Genomic DNA, 22,038 nt, shown 5'->3' on the forward strand with positions numbered 1-22,038 from the left:
GCTGGTGTGGACAGCACTATGTCGGCGGGTGATGCTCTCCCACCAACGTAGCTGCCACTGCTCGTTGGAAGTGGTTTAATTATGCCAACGGGAGAGCTCTCTCCGTCGGCATAGAGCGGCTACACAGAAGACCTTACAGCAGCGCAGCTGCAGCGGTACAGCTGTGCTGCTGTAAGGTCTGTAGTGTAGACATAGCCATAGTCTCCATAGCATAGACGGCCATCGTCATATTTAGCCTTCATTTCAATTTTTGAACTATATAGAGATTGATATTAACGCAGGAGCTAAAAGGCCACCCACCATGCATGTGAAGTGCTGACTCAACACTGGAGTAATTAGAAAATCTAACTATGTCCATTATTTTCAGCTCATTTGGCATTGATGACTTATTTTCAATAAAATGCTATTGGGGAATTGTTTCTCGATAGATTAGCATATGTATAATGCTTTTTATTTTCGAAGCATTTCACAAACACTAAGTAACTAAATTTCACAACACCCCTTAGGTATTATTAACCATTCTACCGTCAACCACAGAAAAGTTAAAATTGCTTGCATAAGATTCCAATCTGAGTTGCTGGTATTGTAAAGCAGGAACCCCTGATCTCCAGTCCTATGCTATGTCCAGAAGACCATGCTGCTGCTCTGTAAATTCGGTTTTACTAGGTTAAACACACTACTATTTTTTTCACCTGCTATCAAGCCCTTTTCTAAATATATTTGTAATGTACAATTAGGTCTACGGTTCTTAGTTCGTCTCTGCACAGATATGGGACTGAAAGAAGTTCAAGAATACGCGACAAAGCTCAAGAGAGTGGAAAAACTAAAAGAAATAAGGGAACAGGTCTGTTTGTTTTCTCCTATGAAAAGTGGATTTTTTTTTTCGTTTTCATTATGTAACTTCACTGCCTAGCACAATGAACAGTAAAACGTTTGCTATAGTACTTTAGCCTAGCTAGAGTGGACCTTCACTTCCTGGTTTACGGATGTTTAAGTTGGTTTTGCCATAACTCTTGGATTCTTTGGTTTTCAGAGGTTTAAATACAGGTGCATTCTGGAAGGGTACAAGGCTCATCTAGTCAACCTTAACATTCTGCCTTAATGAAGTTTTTGGGCAGTGAATGTCCCTTGGCTTTGAGGAAGTGCTAGTCGTGAAGGGCGCATGACTGAAGGGCACAGGATAGCTTACTGGGAACACCTCACTGTCACTAAGCTACCAACTCTGCCCTCCATCAAGCCCCCCAGTAGGATCAAGGGCAGGTAGGAAGGTGGTAAACAAAAGCCTGTGAAGAGCACATCTACCAGATGGTGATACCAACGGTGAGAGGAGGGGAGCCCCAAAGTCTGTTCTCCACTTTTGGGACTAGCATAGGGAGAAGGGGTTCTGCACAACCTTCTGGAGCATAGGAGGATTGCAAAGATGTGAAGTGACTCATTCATCTCAATGGAATGTTTTCAGGTGAATCCAAACACCCCATGGAGATTAATACAGCCTGACAACAGCTCTTAAGTGGTGTGATCCTGCCCATTCATTTCAATATGTATTCTCCTCCCCTCCCCCTTCTACCTCAAAATCTACCTCAAGCCCAGTCATGCAATACAGTTTTCAGGACAATCTTATTATGCACATGGACTTTAGAGCAATTTGAATACTAAAATCAGCTCCTTATTGAGAGAGAGGGCTGCATCTGAGAAATGTCTTGATAAATTACTCCAAATTTACCCCAAGAAATATTTCCTGGCCCCTCTTGTGTCATACCAGTATTCAAGATAATCTCACTAGCTACATATATTTCACTGCATATTGAAAATGTAAAGCAGCTCATAATGGGGGGGGGGTGGTTATTGGTAGGGTCCTACCAAATTCACAGTCCATTTTAGTCAATTTCACGGTCATAAGATTTAAAAAATCATAAATTTCATGACAGCTATTTAAATCTGAAATTTCACAGTATTGTTATTGTAGGGGTCCTGACCCAAAAAGGAATTGTGGAGGGTCACAAGGTTATTGTCGGGGGTGTTGCGGTACTGCTACCCTTACTTCTGCGCTGCTGCTGGCAGAAGATCTGCCTTCAGAGTGAGCAGCTGGAGAGCAGCGGCTGCTGGCTGGAAGCCCAGCTCTGAAGGCAGAGTCACCGCCAGCAGTGTCAGGATCCCTTTTGTGTCAGGATCCTCAATTTGAGAAACTCTGGTCTCCCCATGAAATCTGTGTAGTATAGGGTAAGAGACCAGATTTCACAGTCTGTGACGCATTTTTCATGGCTGTGAATTTGGTAGGGCCCTAGTTATTGGGAACTCCTCAATCAAATGACCCCATATTTGTACCATAAACTCTACCGCAGCCCCTGTTGCAACATAACAGTTTGAAGACAATTTCCCAAAGCATGTGGGACTTAATGCATTTAGAAAAATTGACTGCTAAACAATAAGCAAGGCTCAGCCTTAACTTTGGTGGTGGTGCCACCCCACTATAATGACATTAGTAATGAAACAGCTAAGCAGATAAAACATTACCTTTTCAGAGTACAACTCCAAGAGCTTCTCACTGAAATGAGTTAAATTGGTTCTGCTTTATCTCTAGTGGGTAATGGTCCAAGTTACAAACACACTCACTTTGCCACAATATGAAATAACTGGTAAACTCTGCTCAGGAAAGGTCAGGAACTAAACTTGAAACTGGATTAATAAAAACTGGATTAATTCTTAATTGGAGGGCGGAGATCCCTGGGATTGGAGAGGTAATTACTCAATTGTATACAATACCGGCACTACTTTTTCTTGAGTTTTTAATTATGCAGCGTAGGGCAGCAAATAAAAGGAAAGAAAAGTACCTTTTAAAAAATATATTCACACTTTTTATACAAATACTATTTTTATTTGGTTGTTTGTTTATTTTTAACATTTTTACTTGATGATGTGAACCTGAGTTTTCTGGGTACTTTTGAACACTTACTCCTTCTGTGCATTAAACTACTAGTGAAAATATTTAAACAATTAGATTGTTTAACTTAGTTGTTTAAGATTATAGCAATATGTCAATGATGTTAAAAATGTAATATTTCATTTGACTTAATACATTAGTCACTGAAAGTCCAGGGACTAGCTGCTGAATACTATAGTCCTCCATTTAATCACAAGATATGTATGTGGAAGCACAAACTCTAATACAATCCATTTTATACTGCTATGGTAAATTAACCATAATTTGGAGAAGCTAATTTGCAGATGACTGGAATGTTATGTTAATTACGACAGTGCATCATTTTACATGTTCTGTCCTAACACCAGCATGGCAATGCAAAATAAGGGTCTCACACTATGATTCACTTTGTGCCTCTCCAGTTGTTAGAGGTTGAATTCTGTAGCTCAGAAATTATAAAATTCACCCCTTACGATTCCCTGCCAGATACTGATTTCAGTCCGCAAAGAAAGGGACAGGTCAGTTATTGCTCTCTGTTTTCGACAGCAATTTAAACTCAGTTTCCCTTCCTCGATATTTCAGACCAAGCCGTGATCTCTTTACTACTGTGCCAAGTGGTGAGGCAGTAAATAGCTAATTAAATACTTGTGGAATATGCCCTGCTTTTCAATGCGTCTTACTAAGGTCTTGTCTACATTTGGAAATTTACCAAAATAGCTATTCTGGAAAACTCCTATGTGGCCACTCTTATTCTGTAATAAGAGTGTCCACACAGGGGCTTATATCAAAATAACTATTCTAGAATAACTATTTCTGTAAATTTCCAAGTGTAGACAAGTGCTTGAAGGTCTCCAGCCAGAGATCTGGAAACATCTGTGAGGTAGGTGACTATTCCCCTGAATATTCCTTAGTGCATTAACATTTCCCTGATATTTCATTTAAGAGATGTGCACACATACTGGTACTGGTAACAAATTCACAAAACCTTATTGGCATTGGTTCATATGCAGGTAATAGCATTGCGTATTTATTTCTCTACGTGAATTTAATGACTGAGTGCCTGATAAGCTGTGATGTGAGCCAGGGATAATATGTACAGACACCATATGATTTTCCTCAGTGCATCTCAGTTCTAATGTGTAGCACATTTCTGCTCTTCCAGTCCTGGGTCTCTCTTGACCAGAGGCTGCCAGTTGTGCCAAAAAGAATTCTGTCATCCATGTGGGAGTAGGATGTAAAGCAAACTCATTTCCACTTGTGACCCATTAGAGAATTTGATCTTGCGTTTTCACAAATGAAACGCCAACACATAAAACCTACTTGTTCCACATTAGACCCACGTCCTTCATTTCCAGTTGTTGTTTTTTAAATTTGCCCTGATGTTTGAAATACTCAAGAGCTTTCCACAGTGCTGTGAGTATGAAGTTGGAATGCATGTGCCCGCACTTTGTATGTTATACAGTACATACCTTTTCGAGACTTTTAGGATCATTTTGCAGCTGCTCAGTCTCCAGAATGTAAGTGCCTTTTTGTTTTCAGTTATATGGGATGCAACCATTAACTGGAGATCAAGATAAATTTAAAATAAAATAATAAAAACCATGCACAAAGTAAAACTAGACCCTTTGCATAACATTAGTTTGCAAGAATTTCATAAGGGAAATAAATATTTTAAAATAAAATAGATGTGAATTTATGTACATCTTTAGGGTACTTTGAGAGGATTGGTCGTGATGGAGGTAAATAATCCACCAGACACTGTTGTATTTATACAACATAAGAATGGCCCTACTGGGTCAGACCAAAGGTCCATCTATCCAGTATCCTGTCTTCCGACAGTGGCCAGTGCCAGGTGCCCCAGAGGGAATGAACAGAACAGGTAATCATCAAGTGATCCATCCCCTGTCACTCATTCCCAGCTTCTGGCAAACAGAGGCTAGGGACACCATTCCTGTCCATCCTGACTAATAGCCATTGATGGACCTATCCTCCATTAATTTATCTAGTTTTTTTGAACCCTGTTATGGTTTTGGCCTTCACAGCATCCTCTGGCAAGGAGTTCCACGGGTTGACTGTGCGCTGTGTGAAGAAATACTTCCTTTTATTTGTTTTAAACCTGCTGCCTATTAATTTCATTTGGTTACCCCTAGTTCTTGTGTTATGAGAAGGAGTAAACAACACTTCCTTATCTACTTTCTCTAAACCAGTCATGATTTTATAGACCTCAATTATATCTCCCCTTAGCCGTCTCTTTTCCAAGCTGAAAAGTCCAAATCTTATTAATCTCTCCTCATACAGAAGCTGTTCCATACCCATAATCATTTTTGTTGTCCTTTTCTGAACCTTTTCCAATTCCAATATATCTTTTTCGAGGTGGGGCAACCACACCTGCACGCAGTATTCAAGATATGGGCATACCATGGATTTATATAGAGGCAATATGATATTTTCTGTCTTCTTATCTATCCCTTTCTCACTGATGCCCAACATTTTTAGCTTTTTTGACTGCCGCTGCACATTGAGTGGATGTTTTCAGAGAACTATCCATAATGACTAAGATCTCTTTCTTGAGTAGTAACAGCTAATTTAGACCCCATCATTTTATATGTATAGTTGGGATTATGCTTTCCAATGTGCATTACTTTGCATTTATCATCATTATATTTCATCTGCCATATAGTTGACCTCTTATCCCGTGGCAGTTTACTTTGCGTAGGAACCTTTGGTGAGGGACCTTGTCAAAGGCTTTCTGAAAATCTAAGTACACTATATCCACTGGATTCCCTTGGTCCACATGCTTGTTGACCCCCTCAAAGAATTCTAATAGATTGGTGAGGCATGATTTCCCTTTACTAAAGCCATGTTGACTCTTCCTCAACAAATTATGTTCATCTATATGTCTGTCAATATTGTTCTTTATTATAGTTTCATCCAGTTTGCCTGGTACTGAAGTCAGGCTTAAAGGCCTGTAATTGCCGGGATCACCTCTGGAGCCCTTTTTAAAAATTATCTATCCTCCAGTCATCTGGTACAGAAGCGATTTAAACAATAGGTTACAGACTACAGTTAGTAGTTCTGCAATTTCACATTTGAGTTCCTTCCGAACTCTTGGGTGAATACCATCTGATCCTGGTGATAGCGTAGATGATGGCAAAGGCCTCAGTCCTGCAAACAGTCATGCAAATGCTTAACTTCATGTGTGTAGTCACACTGAGTTCAAAGGGATTACTCCCTTCATTGGAATTTAACTAGATTATGCTTCATACTTTAAAGTTAAATACGTACATCATGTTTCCAAGATCAGGTGCTAAAATGTTAAGGCCTTAAAGAACCTCAACTAATTTGTTATTACTGAATCTCCACTCAGCTAAACAATTTCAACTAATATTAAAATAAACTGCTTAGGAAAGTCATTTTATGTCACATGATCTAGGTTTTCAACCAAGGGCTTATATAGTCCACACATCTTTTTTAAACAGGCTCTTAATTTTATACACTGAATTTAGATAGAGCTTTTTTAAAAAAAAAAAACAACTCACAGATGGAGGCTCTAAATGTTGATTCTTTGCAGCTGTCCATCAAAAGGTCCTTATTAAGATGTATATTTTCTGTAATTGACAAGATATATGCATCTGAATATTGGGATTTCGAAATCAGAGGCCTATTCAATCATGCAATACAGAGGTATTGCTTGGACAAAATAACAGTAACATTTTTAAATCTTAAAAATAACACAGCTGGAAGGTGTTTGTGGTCCTTTCCTCATTCTGAGAAAGTTGACATTTTAAACATAGTTTTTATACTATTTACCATTACCTTCATGTTAGATTTAGCACTCAACGACAAATTAAATTAACTTTTTTCCTGACATACAGTCCTGTGCCAAATATTAGAAATGTAAGACCTGTGGGGTAAATATTTCTCTTTCTAAATTTTCTTCCTCCCCACTTGAATCTTTACAATAATAAAACACTTCTTGAATTTACAAGATGTTAGTAGGCAAATACTACTTTGAACTTATGTAGAGGGGGATACCTTGAGAATTTTTTCAGCTGTACTAATCAAAACTTCATGTAAGATATTTTTATTCTTATATAAATGTTATCTGAAAGAACAGATTTTATTGAATTTTTTTGTTTGAACTTCATTAGTTCTGTGTAAACATTGTATTTAACACTGATATCAAATGCAACTTTTTGTACTGAAGAAATAAGATTTTAGTTGCACAATACAATATTACTGTAATTTAAGTCCAATTTAGTGTTCTCTACTGTTTATAGCAGTAAATTGAATTTTGAGCTTCAGCAATTCTATCTAATATAATTATGCTAAATAGGGTTTGTGTTTGTTCCTTCAAGCTTATTTCACTGTTGTTCTAGCGTGTTAAATCTGGCAGAGATGGCAGTGCGCGTAGCCGCAGAGAAGGGAGTGGTAGCGGGGGTAAGTACTTGGAATAACAACTTTGCTTAAGTGTTGGAGTTGTCAAAGTTCTAAAAGAAGAGTTTTTCTTAGAGTTGTAAACCCTTTTATATTTATACAAGTACATATTGAGTAATACATAAATATTATTTTGCAAACTTCTCTTACATTTTTTAGCTCCTTTGGTCCTAGTATTGTGAATATTAATCTTTGCTCTGTAAAATCTCCACTAATACAGTAGCTTTTTTGTTTTGTTTTAGGGTTTATATAGCACATACAGGTCTCACAGTTTTCCTAAAAATACATCTGTGACCTGTTTATAATAGTTTAACTGAACACTCTTTGAATGTTAAATTTTGGATGAACAACACTTATTTTAAAGAGTCATTGCCAAGTGCCCTGAGAGAGAGGAAAAAGCAGCTATAAGAACAGGTTTGTAAAATGCTTCTGTGAATTGTTTTTAATTGGGGAGATTTTTGCCATGACTTGCAGACACTTCCTCAAATCCTAAAACTTGGAACTGGTTCTCTGGAGGAGGAGTGTGATAACAATTATCAACACTGGGACAAATTCAGACAGATTTACAATTCAGCATAACCATTTTGATTTATAGATGTCAAATCCAATAGATGCAGATGCAACAGAAAATCAGCTTTTCAAAAATCTAGCAGGGATAAGAGGATTTTATAAACAAAGGTGATCACTATAATGTGTAAGTGGCCCAAGAGAAATTTAGCATAGTGCCATAAAGTAGGAAATACAGGGGGATTTTCATAGATGCTATAAAAAGACATTTTGGACTGATCACACACAAAAGTGAATGCCACTGTGCATGTGTGGATGGTCACATCACATTACTCATGAATGGCAAAGCCATGGGTGACTTATGCAGGTACCAAATACGTGCTTGGAAAAGTTTCATACCACCTATCTTACATTCTGCTTACACTTCCTGTTACAGAAAACCAATGTGTGGAATGGTTCAGGAAGTTTTTGTTTTTTAATAAAAATTGGACTATTTTTCTTATCCTTCCACCTGCGAAGCCAGATGTCTTAATTACCACTTATCCAACTGTATAAGGCTCAGAGAGAGCCATGAAAACCACCAACATAGCCCAAAATAGCTTTTCAGGACTTAAACATTTTACATCTATTAAGTCTCCTATTTTAGGATCTTACGGGGCTAGAACAGAGTCCTGGGGTGCCTTAGGAAAAGGGTTATATTTCTATTTTGTAATGGTATGAAGCCCCCATTTTCAGCTCTGCCATCCTACGAGATAGACTTTGAATTAATTACATTTTTATATTAATTATATTTTTATATATATTAATTATATTTTTATATATTTTTATATAGAATCCCCATCACTTGTTGGGGATTTGAATATTGCCGTTTTGGGCCTCAGGCCAAGATAATTTTAAGGGGAAATTTCTCATGGTGGGAGGGAAAAGAGGAAGAAAAGAGAAGAGAAGAAAACATTTCTGGGACAGTTTTTTTGAATCTGCTCAGGGATTTGAAATATTAGAATAAATCCTACACAGATAGATTAGTGAGCAAAGTGCAGGTCAGGCAGTCAAAAGTGCATGATAAACAATACATAGTTCTGCAATTTATTGCATAGATATGACCGCCACATGTTTATGTATGGGATGTTTTAGTCTGCTTTATCACACACACCTGTACTGTCACCTAAACATTTATTCACATTAATTAAATCTGAAGTTATAGAAAACTGTTATATTTAGAAAACATACGATAATATCATTTCAGATTGCCTCATTTTCTGATAACTGATTTTTGGGTTCTTGTCACCTATATGAATCTTGGAGATTCACGATCCTTATGAATAGGGCCTACCAAATTCATGGCTGTGAAAAACACGTCATGGATCATGAAATCTGCTCTCCCCTGTGAAATCTGTTGTAGGGGGCTTGCGATATTGCCACCCTTACTACTTTGCTGCCTTCAGAGCTGGGTGGCTGGAGAGTGCAGAGTGATGGCTGCTGACAAGCACCCAGTTCTGAAGGCAGCACCACCACCAGCAGCAGCACAGAAGTGAGGGTGGCATATTATGCGGGGAGCAGGGCCAGCCTTACGGGTGGGTGACGGTTGAGCTGGGGAGGGATGGAACTTCCTCTTTCCCTGCATGGTTCGCTCCTGGGACCAGGGCAGACCCACCTCCAGGAACCTCCCCGGGCTGCAGGAAGCTGCACAGCTGCTGTCTGGAGGTCCAGCTCTGAAGGCAGTGCTGCCACCAGCAGCAGCACAGAAGTAAGGGTGGCAATAAAACGTCCCCTCTACAGTATCCATGCAACCACCCCACACGACCCCCTTTTGGGTCAGGACCCCCATGGTTACAACACTGAGAGAGTTCAGATTTTTTAAATCCTGTGATTGTGAAATTTACCAGAATGGCCCATGAATTTGGTAGGGCCCTACTTATAAACCCTAAGGAAGAAATTCACTATAGTGGGCTGGGCCCAGACAAAGTCCTCTGCACCTATGGTCTGGTTACAAAGTAGCCATGCAGGATGACTTGTGGACCCCATGCTTGTTTAGGTAGAAATGGAGGGCAGCGTTGGGGTCAGACCAAGGGATTCAGACCTGTGCAAAACAATGGCCCTGATATCCATGTAAGTGTTGCAAAGGGCCTCTTTCACTGCTACATTCTGTCATCGTATGTACCCTTGTTAGTGAAAGAATGGAACATTAACTGAGAGAGAAAGGGATGTTTGGTAGCTTAATAAATAAGGATATAAATGCAAGAGGACAGCTAATAGGGGAAATAAGAAAGATTCTAGCTGAGAAGTTAAGACAGCATTAAAGACCCTGAGCTAGCATTTTGCCAATAGCTCTCTTAAGGACAAAAAATATATGTGGAAAATGGAAAGACAGTTGAACTCATTAGGAGCTTCTGCCACAAGCTCTAGTAATTCTAAGGCACTGAGTTTTTTCAATTCCACAGATTCATACGTCGGCCATAGACCACATGTAGAGAAACGTATGGACCCTTGGAACACTAATGTAAGAGATCAAATCTCATAAGAGCAATGGGGTCTGAGTTGAGCTATAGCTGTGCACTCTTCCATATTGATTTTGATTTTTGTGCAAAGTTGTGCAGTTATTGTATTTAACTCCTGAGAGACTGAAGAGAGTTTATGCTTTGGGAACAAATCTTTGTAGGAAAAGGTTCTAAGGATGCTCATTTATGCAAATTTGGTGCAACTGACCAAAGATCAAACAGTTTTTGAAACAGCTCAACAAATAAGCAGTATTACAAAGGAGGCTCTGTACTGAGCCTGAAGGTATTTTTGCTGGGGCTCCCAATTAAAAGTTGAGGCAAGATGTACTACTAAAACTTTTCAGAAGCAGTCAAAGGCACCACCAATTGATAACTGGGTATGCTAGCCCTCGGAAACGCTATCAGTGAAGAAGTTGGCACAAAAGAGGCAATAGACATAAGGACTGTATTGTTGTATAGCTCCCATTTACAAACTTGCAGTAAGATCCAGTGGGACCAGAAGCCCTAAATACTCATTTTTTCTGTGCTTGGCGTAGCTCAACAGGATTGCAAGTCTATGTTTCACAGTTTAAAAATTCTATGTACACAGTCTGCCTGAGTCACACAAATAACATAAATGTGGGTTACTTTATTCAAGATTTTTTGATATGTTTATTACTAAAAAAAATTAAATACACAAATTTGGGGATTATTTCTTCAGTTTCTTTGCAAAGACCAGTGGGGATCATTTTTCTGAACTATTTTAGAGATTTAATATCATGAGCTGATCCAGGAAAAATGTGGAATCCTGAACTCAGTTCTTGTCTGCTGAGTACAAGGGATTGTTTTTACATACTATTTTTATAATTTTTAACTTTACTTTCTTGCAGCCAAACATGCCTATGTTTCTTTATTAGTTTTCATAGACTTTTTCAAATGTTTTATCCATATCTACTTACTTATTGTTAAGGTTAAGATTCTGTCACAAATATTTTTATTAAAAGTCAGGGACAGGTCGCGGGCAATAAACAAAAATTCACGGAATCCCGCAACCCATCCCTGACTTTTACTAAAATACCCTGTAGGGGAACAAACAGAGCACTTCTGGGGCTTGCAGCTGCTCCAGCCCCACTGCTGCTCCTGTGGTAGGGGCTGATTACTGCTGCTCCAGCCTACTGACCCAACACCAGCCACTGCTCTGGCAAGCCCCTAGGCTGGCCGCCGTTCCGGGGGCTAATGCCCCAGGGCTGGCTACAACCCTGGGGCTGACAGCTGCTCCAGCTCTGCCCCAGAAGAAGTCATGGAGGTCCCAGAATCTGTGACAGAACTGTATGCTTACTTATAGTAGAACCAATAATAGTACAAGGCTCCCTTGTTTTGGACAGTGACACTGAAAACACATGCAGAGTGGAGACTAGTGGGAGGATTAAGTGGGCTAGATTTGCCCATAAAACTTAAAAATAATATACTACTTTTCAGAAATAAAACCATACAGAAGATGCAGGAGAAACATTACAGCATAATTCTAAGAATTCAACTCTTGTCTGCATATATATGGCAGATAGAGTACAAAAAGGGGAGACCAGAAAAACAGAGATCTGCAAGAGTGTTCAGTGGAGGACTGTAGCTCTATCATAGCAAAGAAAAGCAGTTAAAAGTTATCCAGTCTTGGTTGCTTTTGAAGGTTTAATTTGTTCAAATTTCAAAAAAGGGAACCAAGTTGTGTTGAAATCACTACGATTTATTTTTGTATTGTTAGCAAGGTTTTCCACAAGAAATATGTTCCTGACCCTTTAAACAGTTTCAAGGTTCTTTCTTTTTCCAATGCACAACTAAGTAGCATTTTGCTACAACAGAGAGATGAGAAATAAGCTTGGAATTATTTTTTTCTTTTACAGAAAGACCCAGAAGTATCACTAAAAGATCTAGACACAGTCTAGATCTGGCAATTTCAAAGATTATAGCTAAAATGAACATCCAAAATTTGACCACTTTGGGGTTCTCCTAACATATGTAGAAAACATATCTTTCCTCAGCAAGCCTCAGATTTGCATTTTGCATTTTTTTTTTTTTTTGGGTGATGGGATGGGATGAGATGATATTGGTTTCTCACCTTACAATGCTTTTCTGTAATAAAAAAAATACAGAGAGGAGATAGTGGCCCAGAGAGGCAGTTTAGAGTGAGCAAGTTGTCTGCAGGTGGGTTGGTCCCCTTCTCTCATCCATCTCCAGAATCCATGGGATTGAAAGGCTGCACTGCTCGCCTTCTCCTTGACTCCCCAGACCCCAACAGGGAAAAAAGTGAAGGAAACTCCACAAGGAAAATCTGAGTTTCTTTGCCCTCTCCATCCCTCCTACAGTTACCTCAGAGAGTGGAATAGGGTTGGCTCTTCATATTTGTATACACTTAGTAGAGCCTACAGGAAGCTCCTTGTGTAACAAAGGGACACATGGATTTTAGAGTATGAAGGGCAATAGGCATTGCAGTTCAGGTCTGCACTGTAAGGCAAGAGATTTGCAGAAAGTCTTCTCACTATCTTAAGGCAAGAGCTTCACAATCAGTTGTATTTTCAGTTGGCTTCCAGGGGGGACTGGACTATTTTCCCCTTCATGCTCCATTAACTCCAGATCCTCACACTGGAATAAACTGAACATGTTTTCTGTGTATTAGCACACCCTATGGGTTAGTTTAACTTCCATGCTAGAAATGGTTTACACTTGAGCAGAATTTTAGATAAAAGACTTTGCATTAGCTGGGCAGAGTGCTGAATTCATGGGTTTTGGTCAAATCAAACCAAGCTCCCTTTTCTCCATGGACCCCCACCACCATCACCACCACCATCATTCAAAAGTTTGCCCTACTCTGTGGTAGAGGCTCATGCACTAAGCTCCAGAGATCCCGGGTTCAATCCCGCCCGCCGACAACCAGGGTCTGTTGGTGTAACAAGTGGGAGCTCATCCAGGATTTCAATTAGGAAGTCTCTGAAGCTCGGGACACACTTCTTCAGTTAGGGGAAGTATGTACCCCGCCCGCCGACAACCGGGGTCTGTTGGTGTTACACATGTAACTAATCTGCCGACTAAGAAGTACAAAAACATTTGCAGAGAAATTAGAACCTTTTCAGCTGGAGATAGCAGTGCCAAAACCTTTAAGTATTCCAAAGTAGAACTACGTATACAAGATTTTGCTGTACTAATCATTCTTCCACATAAAAATTACCAGTGGATTTGTTTTTTATGTTCATTCTTTTTAGTTTAATTTTCCCTTCTAGCAGTCTGCACCATCTGAATGTACAATAATCAACAGTAGCTTTTAAAGTGCAGTTGAAAGTATATGAGTGAACCATTAGTAAGTGTGCACATTTATGCATAATATGTAATTACGCTAAATTTTACATTAAGCATATGACATAAGTAGCTAGGAAAAGCAGAGAAACAAGGTGTTTTAGGTAATATGTTTATTGAATCAACTTCTGTTGGAGAGAGAGAGAGAGAGAGACACAAGCTTTCAGACTTACACAGAGCTCTTCTTTTGTGTAAGCTCAAAAGCTTGTTTCTCTCACCAAAGAAGTTGGTTCAGTAAAAGATATTAACTCACCCACCTTGTCTCGCTAATATCCTGTGACCAACACAGTTACAACAATACTGCATATAGGAAAATCAGAGTTAAGGCTGCCACTCTACCCTTAACCCACCTTGTTTTGTGTATTGCAAAGATCAGATAAAAGCATATATGATTTATTTATTTTAATGCTTTGTTTATTTAGGAAGTTTTAACAGGTTTACAAATGCATGCCATGTAAATATAAAAAACAAAGCAATCATTACAACAGTGAGCTCTTGTGTAGAGCGACATATAGGAATACAGTCATCAGATCTCTCTATTTAACAGGGTGTTACGATATTACTGAGTGAGCATGATTACAACGTCCATGACTTGTCTTTTCTAGTGATTTTATGAACTCAAGTGAAATCTCTGATTTCATATTTAAGACTAGTCATGTCAATCAAATGTTAATTTAAAAAATTGGTAAGGTGTGCTAGTGCTTTCACAGGGGAATGTACTTTGTCTGTGTATTGAATAAATGGTCACCAAATCTATTTTGCTGTGAATGTAATTGGTGCATTGGTTTTTCCATAACAACCTCTGATTTTTTGTTGACCTTTCCTCTAGAGTTAGCCTCACACTTGAAAATGACAAATAGTCTGTCAGTAGCCTAGCAGCTACCAGCAGATGAGAGGTTAATTCTTTATTTTCTTTTGTGTGACCATTTGTGCTAGGAAACCCCAGGAGGATTGGCACAGGATTTTATGCACAGTAATAAATCCCAGGATTCGGAGTGTATTATCCATCTCTATGCATGTATAAATCCGATTAACCATTATGCGCACAGATTGAGAGAAGAAGTAAGGGAGATTGAGAGTGGTAGCCATAATTCCAAGTTTACTTGCTTTTTATGATTAAATATAATTTTTAAATCAAATTTATAAAATATCTTAACCTGCTTTTTGTATTCAAATTCTTTTAGAGGTTTTTTATTTTTTGGTTCTTTAAACCAAAGAAAAACATTCCTTCAATTAATATTGTATTGGTTTATTGGCATTTTGGATGGACCAAAAATCAATACAGTGTGAATGGCCCTGCTCGACTAATTACAATGATGATATACTAATGGCTTTTTATTAGAGAATGATAAATTGCTCCTTTGCAGATTAAAGTCACTTTACTTTCACTGGAAGTTAGTCACTGACACAAAGAGCTAGTTCAACTCTTCACTATATGTGCCATTGTTAAATAAATAAAGTTAATTGACTAAAATTTGTGACTGCATATAATATTGTTTTCATTATGGGCAGTAACTTTTATTATTTTAAAAGTAAATGATAAAATTGCTCTTCTTACTATTTGTACTGTTCCTAGAATAAGGTAGGTAGAACTTATTTGCAGTCTGAGAAATGTTTGCAGTGGATCTTTACTGCAAGTGCTTGTTTAGTCTTTCCAACAATTACACTGTTATTATTATAACTCAGAATCTATACAGTAGCAGATAAAACCTCTACAGAAATTCCTTGCTTCCATAGAGTTTTCATTGTCATCCTTTGTCTTCATATTATCTTTATATTTTTATTTCTTTATACATGCCTTCTGACAACCCAGTGGTTATAACAGGTTTGTGAACTTGTCCTGCTTTTGGTTTCTTTGGACTCTTTCTTTGCCTGATCTCTATCTTTCCTCCCATTTTGGCAGCTGTCTTTTCCCTGAAAATAGGTGCAGACCTTTCTCAGAAGTGTTAAAAGGTCTGTGTAAATTATTCTTTAATCAAGGGTGATGCATTTTTAATAACACATTTTTATTTAATTTTACAGCTGTTTCCTTTTTTCCTTGGCTAGACAGGCAGACAATCAGTGGTCATTTTTGGTGAAATTTGGTGTTATTTCCAAAACCCACAAGTGTGGAATGCATATTAAAGCAAACCAGATTTTCTGTTGACTACAGACGAGAAATCTCACCTCTGTGAAGTATGCACATTTGTGCTAAAATGATTTAAAAGCCAGCTCCTCCTTTGAAATTCTTCTGTCCAGTGTGGGGTCCTACAGTCCTACAGTCTCCATTGCAAAATTAAGTTCCATGGAGTTGGCCAAATTACACATTTAGAGAGAGTAAAAAAATATATAAAAGATTTATATGCAAAGAGAACTGCAAAATGTAAAATTTTATGACAGAAGTTTTCACTACTTACAATCATATTATAAAGCTCTCAGTCAGCAAGCTTATTAATTACTACCCAGTGACGGCCAAGTCATGCATCCCTTGCTAGGGTTTAACACCTCCCAAAAGCAAAGATTCCCCTCTTGATAAGTAGGAGCGGCTTTTCCTTTCAATCTCTGTTCATAACCCCCAAAGATATGGGAGTTTTGCTTGAGCAGAAACTTATAGGATTGGTTTGTTGGTTGGTTTGACTCTGGTAGTTCACTAAATATGATGGTTTTCAGATTGAAAAAAATCAATGAGAGGTGAACACTGTTGTTTTGTGTTGTACTGCTTGTATAGAAGATACAAAAAAAAGTGTTCTACAGGTTTTGCAGCCAGGCTTATTCCATCTTGTGGGGTTGTGTTTTTTTTTGGGGGGGGGGGTGGTTAATGGTTTGCTCTTGGATATGCACCCCATTAGCATAGAGGTCTAAATCCTCAGATCCTAAACTCTAAACTAAATCAGAAACTAAATCCTCAGTTTTTTCCAGAAAAAAAACCCAACCCAGCAGTTTTTGGAAAGTGTTCCTCTTCTGAACTTGTGTGTCACTCTAAAGTATTTATATAAATATAGCATTCATTTGAAAGTTTTTAAATCAAGCTCTAATTTCAATCTGTGAGTGAAAGCTTTATTCTAAATAGTTAAAAGGGAAGTGATGAAAACACAAGAATGGATCTTTTTATGCCTATTAAGAAACAAAAGGGGAAAAAATGTCTAGAAGCCCAGAGGGGAAGAAAAATGGGTGGAGTCATTGCTAATTGGGAGATTGTTGGTCTGGAAGGTGAGCATCTTAGTTATGGAAGTAAAGCTATGGAAGACAGGACAGTTGATTTCAGAATTATATCCATTATTAACAGACCTCCACTTCTGTCCAGCCAGCTCAGCATCAACAGAGCATGTCTTTAGCAAATTCAGATTGGTTTGGTTGAAACTTGGTAATGGGCTAGGTGTTGAAAAGGCAAATAACTTGGTAAAAGTGTATCAGTATTTAAAGGCAGATACAAAAGAGTGGTAGGTCTCGCTAGTTAGTAGAATGAACTCTTTTTATAGTCCTGTATTTTGCTTTGAGAATTGAAAGCTTTTCATTTTGTACAATGGGTGCTGTTTTATGTGTAAGGAGTAAATATGCAGACAAAGCAAATCACATACTGCATGTTGTATTTCACTTCAGAAAACCTTCATTTTTTTTTCAGTCTGCTAGTTTTTGTTTTGTCAGAAAGAAGTGGTTTCTTGTGTTTGAATAAAAAAAAATAGGGAAATCCACAGCTACTCTGTCACATGTCCCATTCACTTAATGTCATGATAATTTTGCCTGAGTAAGGACTAAGTAAAAGCTACATAAGGATTCAGTCCAAGAGGCCTCATAGTTAAAATTGCTCAATTTAGGGTGCTAAAGTACAGTGGATGGTTTATTTATGAGAGGGACAAGGTGTATGGGGCAATATTTCATTGGACCAACTTCTGCTGGTGAAAGAGACAAATTTTTGAGGGACACAGAGCTCTTCTTCAGGTCTTCAGTTTATTTATAGTCTATGTTCAGCTCTTCTCCTGCTTTTCTGTTTATGTCAAACCCTGCTGCTGCTGCTTTGCAATATCTCTAAATTACGTGCTTCCTTTCTAACTGTCAGAACCCTTTCACATGCTACCTTGATTTTCTTTATCTTGGTTTCAGCAACCTCCTCCTCTCTGAAACGAACCTATTAAATTTATACAATTGCTACCATTAGTAGTCTTCCTCTCTGGCAAGCCCAGCCATGTGATTCCCCTTTTCACATCCCTTCACTATCCCTCTTCATATCCCTTCCTTTCCTGTCACTTTCATCAAGTGCAAACTTACTGTCTTCAGAGTCCTACGGCATTATTATTATTTATTATTTGTATTATTGTAACACCTAGTGCACAGATCCTACCTTCTCTCTTAGTTCTCCCTGCAGACCCTTTTTAATCCTCCGATTCTCATCTTCACACCTTCTTCCATACTACTTCTAGCTTGCTACTCACTTCCTGGCCCCTGAGTCTTGTCCAAAGCATGATGTAATTAGTAAGAGACTTCACTGAGCTTTGGATCAGGCCCCTTCTCTCCCAACTGATTTCTGTTTATTCAAATCCCTCCTTAAAACACATTTCATCCATGAAGCCTTTCGATAATAATCCACCAAAGATAGATAAATAATAAACCCTTCTCCTCACCCTATACCCAAAACTATATTTTCTCTGTCTGACTTAGATTATATGTTCCTTGGAGCAGAGGCAATGTCCTCCTGTAGGGCTTGTGAATGGCTGAGCATGCTGCACTCAGCAGTCATATTAGAGTAAAATAAATATTTGTCTTCCTTGGGGAAGAATACATTTGTAAAAATTATAACAATTTATGAACAGAACATATGTAATAAATATGGGGAATTATAATTTGTAGCCAACTCCTGACTTCATCCCCGTTGCCTGTTCCCTTTCAGCTGGAAACATTTCTAATAACAGCATTGTTGCATGTTGCAGAGCAGTATACTTATGTTTGGCTGCATGGCATAAGCTGCTCTGCAAATACACCAATCCAAAACAAGGGGCATTTTCCCCTGGAAGCAAAATATTGAATCTCAAATTGTTCCAGCAGACAAAATTGAAAGCTTCCAATAAACTGTGAAAAAGATTCAAGGCTGCCCTGTGAATCTACCGTTTAGAGGGTCTGGAATACTGCTGTGGCACTAGAATGTTAATCTGACAGTGTCTGGATACTAGGCAGCCATCAGAACAGTCGCATTCCAGGGGGCCCATTGCAAACTGAGCTGGGAATAGAATGTTTACGGCAAGATGCAGAGCCAGGATGTGCCGTATGCATGAACTGTGCCTGACTGCCATGCTAATAGCAGTGCCACACAGGCCTTTCTAATGAAAGGCAAAGTAAGTGTTCTGGATTTAAGACTGATAGTCTGACAGGTGGATCACACCAATATATATATACATGTCTGAAATGTGTGTATGCATTGTAAAACAGGCATCGTTTGTAGGAATCGCATGTTTTAATCTATTTAAACCCTCAAATATTACTTTTCCTTAATTTTAATAGATGCTTTAAGATGTTAGAATTTGAAGCTAAAAAGACGTAAAATAAAAGTTTAATTATCCCACAGCATGAGTGGCACTGTGTATTTTGTTACACAGATCACAGAGGTCATATTTTTAGAAATCTGTATTAAAATTCAATATGGTGGCCCTCAGGAAAATGGCGTAAGATATAAAAAACTTATTTCATGCAAATTAGTCCAATTTCAGTTGCTTAGCTTGCTTTCATGAAGAATGCGACAGTGTTTTATTGTGGTGTTTCTAATTTTTTTTTTCCAGATAGTGGCGGTAGTGCTAAAGGGGAACGACTAAGTGCCAAGCTGAGGGCTCTGCCTGGAACAAATGAGCCCTATGAAAGCAGCGGTAATAAAGAAATAGGCAAGTGGACTGTGGTACCTTCTGAGTTGCCCCATCTTGCCGAGACAAAGGGAATGAGAAAAATAATTGCTAAAAATCATATTGAATTGCACAAATTGTGGAAGAATTTTCATCATGAAACATGGATGGAAAAATAGTTATAGCTTCTTTGTTCCCAGGTCTACCATTAAATCATTAACTTATGCTTGTATGTGGTCAAAAGGACATATCCATTTCAAAAAGTGATTTCAACTACCGAATCTGCTCACTGCAATCCTCTACCAGTTTTTGTACTTTTACAATCACACATTCTTATTTTATTAAGGGGAGCTTTTCAAAAGAGCCTAAGGGAGATAGGCACCTAAATCCCATGGAAATTCATTAATGCCTGGAATTCTCTTACTGAACCCATCCACCATTCCTCCTCTGCCAAGCCCCTTCCTAAAACCTATTTCTCTAAGTCTTGCATATTGACTATATACCTGTAATAAAGCAATAGAAATAATTTTGAAAAAGAAACTCTAGCCACCAGAACATCTGCATGACTGCTATTGTTCTCTTCCTCCTCTCTGTGTTATCTCCTCCTGTTCTGTAATGGGGTAATGTAGACCCCCAAACCTGCATATACTCTTACACCCATGCAGAATCTCATTGACTTAAATGAGACTGCACGTGGGTATAATGGTTTGAGCTAGTAAATCCCAATGTGGTAAACTCTTCAGGGCATGAAATCAGTGTCACTCGTGTCCTGTAAAGCATCTTGCACAGCTATAGCATGCTCCACATAATTCTTGATTTTAGTCTCGTGTGATTGATACAAGCTCATAGACTCATAGATATTAAGGTCAGAAGGGACCATTATGGTCATCTAGTCTGACCTCCTGCACAATGCAGGCCACAGAATCTCACCCACCCACTCCTGCAATAAACCTCTCACCTATGTCTGAGCTATTGAAGTCCTCAAATCATGGTTTAAAGACTTCAAAGTGCAGAGAATCCTCCAGCAAGTGACCTGTGCCCCATGCTACAGAGGAAGGCGAAAAAACCCCAGGGCTTCTTCCAATCTGCCCTGGAGGAAAATTCTTTCCCGACCCCAAATATGGTGATCAGCTGAACCCTGGGCATGTGGGCAAGATTCACCAGCCAGATACCCAGGAAAGAATTCTCTGTAGTAACTCAGTTCCCACCCCCATCTAACATCCCATCACAGGCCATTGGGCTGATTTACCATGAATAGTTAAAGATCAATTAATTGCCAAAATCTTGTTATCCCATCATACCATCTCCATAAACTTATCGTTTCAACTGTTTTCTTTTGAATCCTAGATGCTTCCTATGTAGATCCACTTGGACCACAAACAGAGAGACCAAAAACTGCAGCAAGAAAAAGAATGGATGAAGATGAGTTTGCTGATGAAGAGTTAGGAGAGGATTTGCTTCCAGAATAATGTACAGTACAGGATAACATTTATGTGTTTTGAAAGTTTTAGCAGAAAAATATTCAGAAATGATCATTTTATATTAGAATTTGATAAAATGTTTGAGGAAAAATTCATGTTGTATTTATGGTAATGTACATATAAAATTGTGAATTTGGAGTCAAGAGTTTCTATTATAATCAATAAAAACAGTAAAAAATGAGTTTTTTGTTTTGATCGTGCATACAAGCAGTGCTCAGGCACTTTTCTAACAAACTGGTTGTGAATTGTAGCAAATTTAGAAAGCTTTTGTTTGCACAGATATTACACATTGTAACAGTATCAAGCATAGATGTCTCTTCAGTGGCTGTACATTTTTATAGAATCTTTCAACCCCAAATACCTCAAAGATCATGCAAGAAGGATGGAAATTTCACAGGCCTAATGAGAGAGCAGAATTTACTTTAATAATCAATATGAACTGATTTACTTTAATAGTGTCACACATTACACTGTCATCTTCAAGGCGCAATTCAGCAAAGCACATAAGCAAATGCTTAATTGAAAGAGACATAAGCACATACTTAAGATCAGGCTTAAATGATTTGCTGAATCTGAGCCAAAATGTAGCTAAACTCAGACTTCAAAATTGGCACCTACCTCCTCACTCAAGAAGTCAGCTCCTTGGGTGTTTAAAAGCAAAGTATCATATTTTGTCATTTTACTCCTGTTAGCCCAGGGTGTGGACAGAGTGCGCTGGATATTATTCTAGCATGTGCATCATAAACAGAATTTGTAACTAGATTTCAGTTGCAGAATCGTAGTTATTGAGAACTGAGCTTGATTTTCAGATCCCAGGTTGAGTGTGCAGAGCTGACAGAAAAAACATCATTTTACTTGTGAACTGAGCGAAGGAGCTTCAGATCATGTAAGGTGCCTCTTACCCCCGTCCCATCTCCACCCAGGGTGGGAGGTAAAGCTCCGCAGATAAACTTTCGAACTCTGGGGCTGCCCTGACCAGGGACAGAGACTTTTGGGTCATTGGACTTTTGGGACTTTGGGTGATTTGGGGTTGCTGGACTCAAGAACCAAAGGGAAAGGGGCATGCC

General features: G+C 38.5%; 1 protein-coding gene across 3 annotated transcripts in view; it reads left to right on the forward strand.

Moving 5' to 3' along the window:
- Positions 1-21,799, forward strand: part of IFT88 (intraflagellar transport 88) — a 78,925-nt gene extending 57,126 nt beyond the window's left edge. Inside the window, exons 23-26 of one of the 3 annotated variants that reach the window (XM_074958158.1) lie at positions 738-844; positions 7,300-7,360; positions 19,434-19,532; positions 20,838-21,484. In XM_074958158.1, the coding sequence (XP_074814259.1) occupies positions 738-844; positions 7,300-7,360; positions 19,434-19,532; positions 20,838-20,959 (389 nt within the window). In that variant the 3' untranslated portion in view covers positions 20,960-21,484. Of the gene's footprint in view, positions 1-737; positions 845-7,278; positions 7,361-19,433; positions 19,533-20,837 lie in introns of those variants that run through there. The other 2 variants (XR_012640233.1, XR_012640234.1) reach the window with 2 other exon arrangements.
- The last annotated feature ends 239 nt before the right edge of the window (positions 21,800-22,038 follow it).

Source organism: Natator depressus, chromosome 1 (genome assembly GCF_965152275.1).
Source record: "Natator depressus isolate rNatDep1 chromosome 1, rNatDep2.hap1, whole genome shotgun sequence".
NCBI lineage: Eukaryota > Metazoa > Chordata > Testudines > Cheloniidae > Natator > Natator depressus.